This window comes from Cavia porcellus, unplaced genomic scaffold (genome assembly GCF_034190915.1).
Source record: "Cavia porcellus strain 051 isolate PalLab524CR breed Dunkin Hartley unplaced genomic scaffold, mCavPor4.1 scaffold_2, whole genome shotgun sequence".
Lineage (NCBI taxonomy): Eukaryota > Metazoa > Chordata > Mammalia > Rodentia > Caviidae > Cavia > Cavia porcellus.
In genome coordinates, this window is record NW_026947485.1 from 98,692,616 (window position 1) to 98,707,264 (window position 14,649).

Here is a 14,649-nt window from a genome sequence, read left to right on the forward strand (position 1 = left end):
GCTGTTATTGATAGCACTAATAAAAAGTTATCTGATTATTGTAACTGGATTGGTAATGTTCTTTTTTACTTTAGATATTGCTGTCATATAGGAAAACTATATTGTGGCATGAACTTATTTAAGTAATAAAAAAGTACCAGGTACAAAGTAGATGTTTGTAGCTGTTACTTACCTGAGAGCTCTTGCCGCATTTAGCATCTCCTGAAACAATCACTATTTGATTTTGAAGTAGATTCTCCATAAAGGAGTATTTTTCTTTCCATACTGGAAGGTCTTCTCTTTCCTTCAGGAGTTTATAATAACGTGATGAATATGGCAATCCATCAAAAGGATTCAGCTCCAAATCCTCACAGGTCAGCACCCCTTCCTCATCCCCATTGCTGGAATCAAGGGATTCAGGAAAATAGCGTCTTTCAGAGGGAGAGTTTGAACATTCCAATTCTTCTTCCATCTTGTCCAACAGTGAGCTTAGGCAGCTGACATTTCACAATCAAGTTTTTCTCGTCAATAACCCATTGCGGACAAAGTTTGAAAGCCTACACTTAGATGTCCCAACCTCTGAGGCTCCTTAATCCTGCATCTGTTCCTTGGTGCTGTGTCACCCCCTACGCTGGCTCACTTCGGTACTCTTCACATGTTAAATGTCTGCCAATAACCCATGCTAAAAAACAAAAACAGGGAAAAAGAACATTCAAGTCAGGTACACATACAAGTTCAAAAGTACCAGCTTTCAAAACAAAAGAATGACTTTTTTTTCCTGTTAACTGGCTACTGTCATTTCTATTATTTGTATAAATGACCAAGAAGAATTTATGCTAGCTCTAGTAGGTTAGTTTGCTACAACTTTTCCTGAGTGCTCTTGGCCTGACCTCTATCACAAGCCCCTGTATCTCAGTCAAGGTGACAGGAAAGCAAGGGGGAGGGCGAGTATGACTGAAATTGTGAGACTAATCAGTCCCGTGATCTTCTAATCCTATGACAAAAAAGATGTTTGGATTTACAAAAAGCAAAATTGTGAAGGGCTGATAAGTTTTCCCCTAAAATTGGCTACCAGATAGCCTCTTGTTATATGGAAATCTGCTACTTTAAAGGAAAGTATTTTTAAAACTTTTCCTTTTATTTTTGCTTGTGCCTTTCTAGAAAGCCAAGTGAGGGAAGTGAATTTATTATTTTCTTCTAAGGTTTTAGCTAGCTTTTGCTAATAAGGAGTCTCTACCACATTCCTTGAGATTCTTGAATCTTAGGCCTAATCTTTCAGATCTAAGAGCTAATAAAGACAGCTTTTAATTAAAGATGAGAAATTACCTAAGAAAGCGTGAGATTTACAACAATAACTTATTACTCATATGTTAGGTAAGTGGTCTTTCCTCCTCTAATCACTAGTGATTAAAAAAAAAAAAGTTTAATCAGCATTGTTAGGAAAATTACACATTAACCAGGGGGAAATTAGACCAAAAAAACCAGGTAAACAGAACAAATTGTGCTGTGTGTGGTGGCCCATACTTGTAATCCCAGCTACTCAGGAGGCAGAGCAAGAAGATTACAAATTTAAGGCCAATCTGGGCAATTTAGGGAGACCCCGCCTCAAAAATTTTAAAAAAAAAGGGCTGGAGGATATGGCTCAGCATTTCCTAGGTTCAACCTCCAGTACTGCAGAAAAGGAAGGGGAAAAAGGGAGGAAGGGAGTCAGTATTGCAAAAAAAACACACACACAAAAAAAAAAAAAAAAAAAGAAAGAAAGAAGATGTTACAGCACTCAATTCACCTTAATTGTACTCTGTATGGTTAGGAAGAGGGGCTCAAGAATTAACCCCAAAATGGGTACAGAAGTAAGTAAAAAGTTCTCTGGAGTCTCCAAGGAAACATTAAGAAGCATTTGTTGAGTGCCTTTTAGGGCTCCCGTTAATAAACCAGGCAGGCATTAACCACACAACCTGTTTGGTGACAGGTAGAGGACTCGAACTTGTGATCCTTCGACCTCAGCCTTTGTGCTGGGGTTACTGGCATGTAACATCACACCCAGGTCACAAAAGAGTATTTCAAAGGTGAGAGAGACAGCAAGGTAGAACTTTTATAAACTCACACATAATAAGCCAGAAGAGGGGGAAACAAATAACCAGAGAAAGAGAAAGCCTTTTTCAGTTCTATGCAAGTAGAGTTCTCAAAAATTTATTCTGAAAACTACTGTTTCAAAATTAAAGTGGAATTATAATGATGCGTAACACAAATATTGTATTGTGGGGTCACGTCAAAACTTTTCCATGCCCCTGTGGTCTGGGATGAGACCCATAGATTAGCTCCAGGAAACCTTTGAACTTGAGATCTCTGGACAAACGCACTTTGAGAAGTTAAAATTAATTTTTATATTCAACTTTCCTTTTGTTGTGACTACAATCCCTCCCAAAGATTCTCATCCTTCTTATAAATTAAACTGCTATTAGCACCTATCACTGGCTTAGGTATTCTTTCTTATTGTTGTTCACCCTTAAAAAAAAAAGGGTAGCTATTATTTTTACCAAATATAAATGTCTCTTAATATATGATATTTCTTAACTGGGTGTGGTTGTTCATGCCTGAAATCCTAGCACTCTGTAGGCTGAGGCAGGAAGACTGCCTCAAGTTTAGGCCAGCCTTGATTACACAGTGTCTTCAAAGCCAGCCCAAACTACATAGCAAGATTCTGTCCCAAAAAAGAAAAAGAAAAAATTATGACACTTGTAATTCAAGTAAAGTCTTATAAAGCAGGGACCACTTTGAAGCTCAGGAACAGACAAATTTTCTGAATAAGTCCTCTTTCTATGTGTTTACACCCACTGCAGGGTTTTGGATGGATTAAAGATGATTCCAGATTCTTTGCTGCTGCTCCAATGTAGAGGTGGGGTCTATTTCCTCTCCCCTAAGCCAAAAGAGGCAGAAACAAATAACCAGAGTGAGGGAAAGACTTTTTAGCTCTATTCAGTTAGAATTAAAAATTCACTCTGAAAGTTCCTGTTTCAAAGTTAAAGTGGAATTAACCAGCACAGAATCTCCCATGCTTGAAACACTGTATTTTGGAACCAGTTATCATTCTGAGATGTCCACGCCACAGCAGCTGATGGGAAGCACAAACCTCCAACCCTGAGAGTGAGCTGTTGAAGATGCTCTTGCCCTACCCAGTCACCAGATGTCTACAGCCTTGACCACCTCCATGCCAAATGGAAAGGCTCCCTCAGGAGCCCACTGAACCAAAGAATGGTGAGAGATAATAAATGCTCACTGCTGTTGTAATCATTTAGAGTGGTCTGTCCCGTAGCAATGGGTAACCAAATTTCTTCCTTCTAAATAAAATACACTCAACACTTTTCTGCATGACTCAGAGGCACAATTACATCAGCTACCACAACAGAATGATGTCCTCAGATTTCCCTGAAGTGAACGGGAGTCAAAACCAGACTTTTACCCTAGAGCCCTGCTGGTTCCAGGATTCAGTGTTCAGGCCATCAGAATGTGTATCCAGTCAGGCTCCTCAGACTCTTCCATCCTGCTCTCCTCCCTGGCACGTTAAAAACTAGACAGGCTTGTTTGACAGAAAGATTTGCAAATCCACCATGGCTATACATTGATTCAGTAAATATGGGGGGTAAAGCTCAGAAGTAGACAGACTTTGGAACATCTATTTTGTCTCATCAGAGAGACTTTTTCCTGCTGTGTGGTTTGGGTTGCAGATTTGGAGGGTAGAAGGGCCCGAGATCAAACTAAAGGCTATGTTTTTGCACTGATTGACTCCAGTGACATTCACACATCTTTCTGCAATAATATCACATCTGGAGTAAGCCATGCTGATCTTTCCTAGATGTAACTATATTCAAAAGATCCATTTCCTGCTTTGGTAAATTTCATAGAAGGACAAGCAATAACATGGTAGGTTATACGTCACTCAAGATAAAATTTAATAAAAATCATTATCAGCATAAACAAGATGCTACTATAAGAATTTCAAATCTGAGACTGAGATTCACTCCTTTCAAAGCTATCCCTACATATATCCTGTAGATTGCATAACTTTTTAAGGACTGCCCTTTGAAATGAGTATATTAAAACTCTCAAATGGACATACACAAAACACACACACATACAACCTCAGTAAGACAGACTCAGAAGGTGATAAGCAATGAAGCTATATCCTAGTCATTTATATGTGTTGGGTGTGGTCAGATAAATCTAGAAAAATCATTCACAGGAAAGATAAACTTTGCAAAGGACTAAGGGATGCAAGATTGTAAACATATCCTGAGTAACTTTGTATGTTCCCCTGTGGGATAGCTTTGTATTTTTCTCTATGTTCAACTCAATATGAATACATTCTTCAGACCTATCAAATTCTCAAAGGCACACGTTTAGCACTTCATTGAGACTTGCAGATTTTCCAACACTTGGTCCTGAACCGCTTCTCTTCCTGTCTGTAATTACTACGTGATCTCATCTAGTCTTCCATCTTTACATTCTTATGATTTGTTCCCCTACACTCTGGTCTCATGTATTCAACTATCTATTCGTGGTCTTCCATGGATATTTAATAGGCATCTCATGCTTGGATATTTAATAGGCAATCATGCTTGACATATCTGAAACTGAGCTCCCAACATCCACCCTAAATCGCCAACCTCATCTGCCATTTCAGCAAATTCCTTCCAATGGCTCAGACCACAAATTTTAAGTTATCCTGTTCCTCTCCTTTCTCTTCTTTTTAAGTACTGGGGACTGATTCCTGGTATGCCTTTTTAAAATTTTTGTTTTGTTAAATTGCCCAGGCTGGGTTCAAACTTCCAATCCCGCCTTGGCCTCCTGAGTAGCTGGGATTACAGATGTGTACCACTATGCCCAGTTTATCTTTAAATTTTTAAAATCTCACACTCCACACCTGATCCATAAACTGATGTGACAGACAGAACGGTGATTTCCAAAAATGCCCCCCAAATTTGTGAATATGTACTTTGTGTGGCAAAAGGGACCCTGCAGATGTGATTTAAGGATCCTGAGATCAAGAGATTATCAGAGATTATAGCGGTGGGCCCAATCATCACCTGGGTCCTAGAATCAGAGGAACTTTTTCAGCTTTACTGAGAAGAAGTCAAAGAATGGACTGAGAGATACAATGATGCTGACTTTCAGATGGAGGTGGCTGTAAGCCAAGGACTCCTAGAAACCACTAAATGTCCTGGTTGACACTGTTTTAGCTCAGGAGGGATTTTTAACCTAAAAAACTGTGAGACACTAAATTAACACCAAGTGAATAGTAATTTAATACAGGAACACCAGAAACCATACATCCTATCAGGTCAGTTCTACCTTCAAAAACCATCAAGGACCCATACTCTTTACTGTGAATAGTGGGACTGAGCCCCCACCCTCTCTTCCCTGGATCACTCCAGGCAGCCTCCTAATTGGCCTCGTTTTTTACCTTTTGCTTCCTTTAGTCAGTTCCAGGCATAGCAGTCAGAGGTTCACTGTCACTACCTGAAGCATTCCATCTCATCTCACTCCAAAGAGAAACAGGGTCTAGGGACCCTGTGCAATTCAAACCCCTGCCTCTTGATCCTAATTTCCAATAGCTCCTCCCTGCACACTCTTTTCTATCAGTCCACGTAAGGCTCCCTTGTTCTGCCTCTCAGGGACTGGTGCTTGCTCTTTTGTATGCCCCAAATGCTCTTCCCTCAAATACCCAATGGCTAGTTCTCATACTTTCTAAAGGTTTTTATCAAATGTCAGCAACATAAAGGCTTCCCTGGCCACCCTATCTAAACTTGCACAAACTTTCTCTCAGCCCTAAATCCACTTCCTATCCTCTTCAGCTGTTTTGCTTTTTCTCCCTAGCACTATAATCTAATGTTAACATATATTTCCTCCTTTTAGTCTGTCGTTGCCCTCATCTGAATGCAAACTCTGAAGCACAGGTCTGTGTCTGTTTTGTTTACTATATTTATAAAAGTGTTTGATGCATACTAAGCTTTCAATAAATACTTGTTGAATGAATAAATGATCTTAGTACTTCATTAACGCTTTTCATTAAGCTTTCTAAGTTGCCCTATCCTAAGTCAGTCATCAAATCCTTTAAGTTTTTCATAGTTCTGTTCCTTCCTTTTCTCAGGCCTTCAGGCCAGATGCCTATGACCATCTACCTTCCCTTTTACCCTTTTCACTATGGGCTGGCTATCTTGTATGCAGTTACACATTTATCATCTCATTCCTCGAGAAGTTCAAGCTAGCCTGGTACTGCTGAATAAAATTTTGACACTTCTGTCAGGAATTCTCTATGTTTTTGGATTCTATTAACTTTCTTGTCCTCTTTCATTAATGATATGTTACAGACTGTAGCTTTTCTTAAAGGATCACCTTACCTCTGGGCAAATTTATAAACTGGAATGTCTGTATTTGTGCAGATAGTTCTCATTTAATGACCCAATTCAGTTCCTGTGACCAGATCATTAATTGAATGGTCATTAAGTGAGGAATTGTATATAGCATGTACGTTACAATATTCAGAACAAAGAAATGGTCAAAGAAAACTCTACCTTTGTGACTTTGCTTTCATTTGCATAACTCTTACATGCAGTACTGTAATGTATAACAGAACATAAAACTACAATATGATACTGTAAAGTACAATCAGCAAAAATTATAGTGCTGTACTGTAGAAAAAGATATATAAGGCTGCACTGCAGCTCACATTCCTACATGGGAAGTTTAAGCAGCAGGTTGCAAGTCTGAAGAGCATGCCTTGGGTATAAATCCAGTTGCTAAAATAGGTAGATTGTTAAACAAGAAATATCTGTACAGGCTTTTAGTTTTCCTTTGACTCAAACATTAAAACCCAAATTCACTCCCTTTTCAACATTTAATGAGAAGTTGTTTTTCCTTGGGTCTCTTCAGGAGAGTTGCTATGCAGCAATGACAAAACCATACCGGGATTCACACAATGACATGCCCCAGGCTTGCTCCAGTGCACCCCTGGGCTTTGGGTTGCTTATCAAGAGATAAAGAGCTAACACTGAGGAGGCAACAACATACAGAATGAGGGAACTACTGAATGCTGTGTATGGCTTACACACACACTCTGTTTCTCTCTCCTATACTAAGAATGTTATTGGAACTATAGCTTCTTCACTGGTATAATTTCCAGTGTTGAACTAAAACATAGTGAGTATTCAGTTAGGAATTATAGGCTGAGTAAATTATAAACTAACCAGTTTATGCTCTTTAGGGATTTTAGGCCTGCAATATCTGACTGCACTTTATCATTCATAATCTAATAGGTTTTCTCCATCCTTAGGTTTTCAATCCTGCCTACATTTTCAGGCCTTCTATTTAGCCAATACTTGAGTTTTATGTCTACATTGCGAATATACTGCGAACAATGTGAACAATCAGAGGTGGCTCATGAGCTCATTCATGGAACTTATAGTCCAGCCGAGCAAGAGTGGGGGTTCTTCATCCACCACATGAAAGACTTAATCTTCTACAAAAGTAACTATAAGAATAAAATCAGGCTGATATGTAATGGGTGAGAAAGACAGACTCTGGCACGAAATGAGTTGCAAGATGAGATAGCATTAGAACACAAAAGGCCTGATATGCTACAGCTAAAAGGTTGTATTTTTTCAGGTGTCATGGATCTAACTCACTTAGCAATTTCTTTACCAACTAACTCTAGCTCCTATCTCTCTGTGGGTTCCTCTGCTTTTACTTATGCTTTTCTTCTTATATTTGATATTACTCTATTTTCTTTAATACCTACAATCTTTCCAATACCCATCTTCATTTTCCTACAGTTATTAGTGAGATTAAGTTCAAAGAGAGTTAATGATAGTTTAAAGCAAATGGCACAATGAAAATGATTATGAAGGCTGGATGTGGTGGTGCACACCGATAACCCCAGAATTCAAGAGGCTGGGGCAGGAGGATTCCCCCTACAGTTCAAGGGCAGCCTGGACTAAATAGCGAGTTCAAGGCCAGCCTCAACTCACAGTGAGACCCTGTCTCAAAAACAAAAAAAAGGAAGAACGAATGAACATGATTATGAGCAGGTGTACCATGTAGGGCAGCAAGATTCATTTTCATGACAAAAATTAACCTAAGAGATATTAAAAACTAAGCAACATCTGTTTTTTGTTTTTTTTTTTATCGGTACCGGGGATTGAACTCACGACCGCCTGCTTGCAAGGCAGGTGCTTATGCTGCTGAGCTAAATCCCCACCCCCAAAGCAACATCTCTTAACTTGCACATTTAAAATTATTTTTCAGTAAGTTTGTAAAAATAAGCCTGTCCTATGAGATAATTCACAAAGCATGTATAATACACATGCATACAGGCTTACCCTGCCTCTTAAAAATTTACTCTTTTTATATGACTTCCAAATTTTCTGAAGCACTGTATGAACCAATGTAGGGTTTTGTGGAAGAATCTGTGCTAATTTTAATCAAAACTTTAAAAACTTTTTTTATCTCTTTAATGTCTCTTTATATCCTGTACAACAACAAATAATTTATTATTTACATACAAGACATACAAGAGCAAATAGAGAATCAGTACTTTAAAAAAAACCCTAAGATGGATCTTCTATAATACTATTAAGAAAAAGTTATACTGTTTCCACTTGTATTTACAAATTTATATTCCCTAGTGTTGCTGGGCATGGTGGTGTATGCTTGTAATCCCAGCAATTGAAAGGCTGAAGCAGGAGGATCATTATGAGTTCAAGACCAGCCTGGGCTACATATGAGGGTTATATAAGGAGTTCAAGGCCAGCCTTAACTGCTTAGTGAGACCCTATCTCAAAAAGACAAAAACCATTAATTATAACACTAATATTCCCCAATGTTACAGATTTCTAGGAGATTCAAACACTATCTTGATAATATGAACACTGATCTCTATTATGATAGTAAAAGTATTAATTCTGTCTTTTTATGGAATCACTTAGCAAATGGAGACATCTGTCTATGTGAAACCTATGAAGCCAAACTATAAAACTACTGCGAGCACTCATTACATCCATTCAACATATGTGTTCAGATTTTCATGTTTTTACTCTTGGTCTGGAGTTCTGGTAGACTTCCTAAAATAAGATTAATTTCTGAGATATTGCGCCGGGGATTTAGCTCAGCGGCATAAGTGCCTGCCTGACAAGCACAAGGTCATGAGTTTGATCTCTGGTACCAAAAAAAAAAAATTGAAATTTCTGATATATCTTTGCAATTCTTATAAAGTAATACACAGAATGATCAATAACAAATAATGTACTTGTAGTCCACGATCACAATGTTTAAAGAAAGGTTACTGAGGCATTATAAATGAGTACCAACAGTCTTGAGGAAAGAGGGTTGTTATCTTTTGGAGAACGAGATCTTTGGTCTAATATCCCACGGCAAAACATTACTCTGTGGCAAAAATGGAGCTTATAACTGATATAAATCAACTTACTGCTGTCCTCACTGAAGAAATCTTTCTATTAAAAGTTGGCTGAGCTAAACAGTGTATTTAGTGATATAGCCTATCGCCACCCAGGAACCAGCCCCTACAGTCCAGTAAAGTCATGAGTCGGCATTGGTCTGCCAACCACACTTTGAGAAGCATGGTTCCACACTACTACTAAAGTTAGACTAATGAAGACAATAATGATAATAATCCTACTGATTAGCAATTAGAGAGTGCTTACTGCATGCCAGATGCTATACTAAGCACTTAAGCACTTTATATGGACTATTTCATTTAAACTCTTAAGAACCCCACGAGAGTTTACTTTACCATTTCCATTTTTCAAATGAGGAAATTTAAGCCTTCAGAGGTTCAGTTAATTTATCCAGTGTCTAGCAGCTCATCTGTGAAAGAGCAAGTGCTTGAAGTCAGGCAGTCTGCTCTTAGCTCGACACCAAGTGTGTTGTACACGGCCCACCACAGTACTGTACCACTTCCTGGCTAAGTTAAAGAAAATGAACTAAGACGACACCAAATACTTGACACCATAGGGGATATAGGCAGCCTAACACAGAAAAACAAGGTACACACAGATCTGTGAATTTTTTTTTTTACAGATATGAAAAGCATGGTTCTAAATGGCCATGTGAAGTTAGGTCAAATATTTAAAATATGAACTTTGCCTCCCATGCATACTTTAGTTGAAACTAGACTTAGCCACCACTGAAACTTTCAGAAGCCTGCCTCTTTGTTTGCCTATATTTTAACAGGCTTGAAATTCTTTAAAATACATTTTATTTGGTTTCCAGCATCTATTTAATCCCTGCTGGAAAAGCTAAGATCAAACCCTATTTCTAGACTTCCCATAGATTGACCTTGTTTTAATTCCTTTTCCTGTACAGTACTGAAAGATGACACCCAGAAATGTTCTACCACTGAGCTATATTCCCAGCCTTTTATTTTTTGAGATAGAGGTTAAGGTGACTGGGCAGAACTCAAATTTGTGATTCTCTTTCCCAAGCCTCCCAAAGTGCTGGAATTACAGGCATGCACTCAGATCACCCAGGCAGTAGCTGCTGTTATTGCTATTATTATTATTATTGAGGTTTTTGGAGACAGGATTTTACTATGTAGTTCTGGCTGGCCTTGAACTCAAGTGATTCTCCCAACTCTGTAGTAATTCAAATGGAAAATGAAAACTCCCAAATATCGGGAAGTTTTGGGTTTTTTTGTTGTTGTTGTTGTTTGTTTGTTTGTTTTTGCTAACAAAGTAAATGGGTAGTCATTTTGCTATGGCTTTAATAAAATAATAACAGATTGGTAACCCTTGTTGTGCATTCTGTGCCAGGTGAAGGAATGTATAAAGGTTTTGAGACCAACAAGGAACTCTTTGAGGGAGGGGTTCTTTCATTAGCCAGTCCAGATTTTCAACTTACTCTTCTGGTCACACTTTTTTAGCCTCACTGAGTTCTTCCACCACCAGCCACTCCTGTCCATTACAAAATACATGTACCCTGAGGAGTTATCCCTTCCCCTTTTCTCATCCTACATAAATTTCCTAGAGAAAACCACTGATATTTTAGCTTCAGTTAATCTCTCTTTTCTAATGGATAAGGAGAACTCTGCTCTAGCCACATGAACTTCTGCCGCAGACACTCTCTTGCCTTCCTACCTTTGCCCAAGGTGTTTCCTTGCCTAGAAAGCCTCCTGCAATTCACACCCAATCCTTCTGGGCATTTGCTATTCATTTTTGTGAAAAAGCAACCCCAGAACCCAAGAAGTACCTAGCACACTGTGAAGGCAAAATAAATGTTTGTTCTATCTAAATCAGTAACAACCTTTCACATTAAAAAAGTCCTTTATAATATATGATATTACCATTCTTCTTTATAATCGCATTTGTTTCTTTTACTTTTTCTTGTCTTTTTGAGACAGGGTCTTACTATGCAGTTCAAGCTGGGCTTGAACTCACTTTGTAGCTCAGGCTGGTCTCGAACTCCCAATGATGCTGCCTCAGCCTCATGAGTGCTGGGATTACAGGCATTTACCACCATGCCCAGCCCCACATTTGTTTCTTACAACTAGACTATTAAACAACTTCATGTTATTGATAAGCAAATAATATCTCCTAATTTTCCCCAAATAACAAAGCTAGAAATTAGTTACATGTATCACTGACTAAAGAATTGTCTTTTTGGAGCCATTGTCTCCCAAGATCTGTGCCATGTTGGAACTTAGGGCGCTGGGAAACCAAGCAACCAGCTCGCCTCCCTGGTAAGCAGCCATGTCTCAGGCAAACAGCAGCCACCACAGGGAGAGAACCACCCAGGGTGTCCCAAGATCCACGCCATGTTGGAACTTAGGGCACTGGGAAACCAAGCAACCATCCCATCTCCCTGGTAAGCAGCCATGAGCCTCCCATCACACAGGCTGAGAATCAAACATCCCATGCCCCCCCCCCCACTCCCCGCCTTGGGAGGTTGACCATATGCAATATAGCAAAAAGGATGTAGAAGAAGAGCCATCTCTTTGAAGACAAATATTGTTATCTCTGTTTTGCTTTGTTCTGATTAATGGTATTGCTCTATTCAATATTCTGTTTTGATAAGTTCTATAATGTTCTGTATTTTATTTGATTTTGCCATACCTGATTGAAGATAATGAGATATACTATGGCACCTATTACTGTTATCCCAGTAACCTGCTGCGATGTTCTGTACCAATTTCACTCTCCTGTCTCAATTGGCTGTGTTCTGTATTATTCTATTTCACTACCTTCCAAACAAACAAACAACTAAACAACAACAAAAACAATAGAACATGAGAAAACAAGGTAACAAAATACCTCCAAAAACTCCCAACTCCACCAAAGGTGATCCATGGGGCATGGATGAGGAGAAACTCAGAAACAAAACAACAGAATTATATAAGGTGATTAAACAGGAAACAACAACAACAAAACAGATCAGTAAGGTACTGAGCAAGCTGAAACATGATATAACTAAACAGATAGTGGACTTAAAAAGCAAAAGGAAGAAAAGAAAGTTCTCTAAAGGATATGACTGCATGTATGTTTAAGTGTGTAGAACTGATAACCAGATTACTGTTTTTGTTGGATCTTTGAACAGAACTGTTTGCAGTCTCACTGCTTGAATGTCCACTTTGTATGCTTTAATTTTGTAACTTGAACAACTATTTCTAAGAGAACAATATGTAATTTATCAACTAGTGACTTCTTACTGGTTTTTTTTTTTTGAAATTCTGTATTATTTCTACCCTTCTGTTTTGCTCTTTAAATAAAATGTTTTAAAAAAGAATTCTCTTTTCTATTATTGTCCTGCTCAGATTACCAGGTATACATTAAAAGTCACAATGTGCTAAAAGGGATGTAGAAGAAGAGCCATGGACTTCAAAATTGTGTAATCTAAATCCAAGATCCATAAACACAAAATTCGAGAAAAACTGACAAGAAAGTATAATCCGGGGCTACAAGAAATGTATTACCATTAGCCTAATCCTAGAACACTTTCTAGGAAAGGAGAGAGACAGCATGGTACTGCAACACAATTAAGCTATGAATGAATAAAACATTCATATCATAAGAATGGGCCTCCCTCATTGGGCATGGGGGCACATTCCTGTAATCCTAGTATTTAGGAGCCTGAAGCAACAAGATCACTGCGAGTTCAAGACAAACCTGGGGTACAAAGTAAATCTGAAGCCAGCTACACACCAAGAACCTACCTCAAAGAAAAGAAAAAAAGAAAGAGGCATTCCTGTGAGTCCAACAATTTGAGTTCATTCTAGCACATTTGGGGGATGTGGCAAACACACATCAAGTAGGGCTGGGGATCTAGCTCAGTGGCACAAGTGCCCACCTGGCAAGTACAAGGTCCTGAGTTGCACCCTGGTACCCAAACAAAGAAACAAACAAAAAAATCAAATATAGCTAGGCATGATGGGACATGCCTATGAATCCCAGTACTTGAGAGGCTGATGAAGGAGGACTGCCATGAGTTCAAGGCCAGCCTAGGCTACATAGTGAAGATTCTGTCTCAGATATATATGTATATATGAATTTGATTCTATTTTACCTTTGAACGAACTTGAGTTTCAGAGAGTAACAGCAATTAGACAAAGAATCTTAACTCAGGTAAAAGGTTCCACCCCCTGTAGAAACTAAACATGAAAAATCTTTCAATTTACCATAACAGAAAACAGAACTAAATACAATTATTTGCTGTCATCTTTATCATCCTATTTGCATTAAATAAATTTAACTTTTTACCACTATTTTTACTTTCAATTGATACGTCAATAGCTCTAAATAAGAAAAAGAAAGACTATGCCCCTCTTTTCCTTGCTACCTTGTTGCTCCTTGGTTTGCAATCTTTACTGAGACATCTGAGAACCAAATAGTAACTATTCTACCCAGCAATGAACTTGAAAACTTAAAAACAAAACAAGTCTTCATTGTTTTTCTTTTGGCCACCAATAACATTTTGAACACAACAGTGAAGAGAAACACAAGGTCAGGAAACTCCAAAAAGAAACAATAAAGGTCTTAGATTCTTTTCCCAACCTATCCCATTAGCAACCTTCTGACCACTATTTGTTAATACTAAATTATCCCCATGTAGAAAGCAATTTCTCTAAAGCTCTGCTTATCTGTTTAGCAAGTACATTGTACTGAATGGTGACAGGAAAAGAGAAATGAAGTGTTTTTCCTGCCTTGGTCATGTTAGCACCTTTCCTCTCCACTTTTACCTCCACCAGTCTTTTCTTCCATAGATACACTATCACCTAAAATCAAACATTACTTTTCATTGCCTTTATTTATTACATAAAATGTCTTATCAATTTAAAGAAATATAAAACAATGTAAATCACTGCAAAGTATTTCACTAACACATAAGCCCCCTTTTCCAATCTTAAAAAGAGTAGATAATTACCAAAAGGAGTCACTGTTACCTTAGCATGGAGATCTGTAATGTTGTTTTCCTCTCCTTTTTTAAAAATACAAATACCTAAATCCAGTGTGGTAGTGTACACCTGTAATCCCAGCACACTGGGAAAGTGAAGCAGAATAATCACAAATTCAAGCTTGTGAATTTACTGAATCTGATTCTGATTTCAGAATCACAAGATTCGGAATTTAGCAAGATCCTGTTTCATAATAAAAAATTTTAAAAAAT

The 14,649-nt window shown here is 38.2% G+C and overlaps 1 protein-coding gene across 3 annotated transcripts in view; it reads right to left on the bottom strand.

The window, feature by feature from the left end:
* The window catches only part of Dhx32 (DEAH-box helicase 32 (putative)), a 62,493-nt gene that overhangs the window by 41,118 nt on the left and 6,726 nt on the right, over window positions 1-14,649 (bottom strand). For all 3 annotated transcript variants that reach the window (XM_063244917.1, XM_063244914.1, XM_063244916.1), the window contains exon 2: window positions 173-661. In XM_063244917.1, coding sequence (XP_063100987.1) covers window positions 173-451 — 279 coding nt within the window. In that variant the 5' untranslated portion in view covers window positions 452-661. The remainder of the gene's footprint in view (window positions 1-172; window positions 662-14,649) is intronic.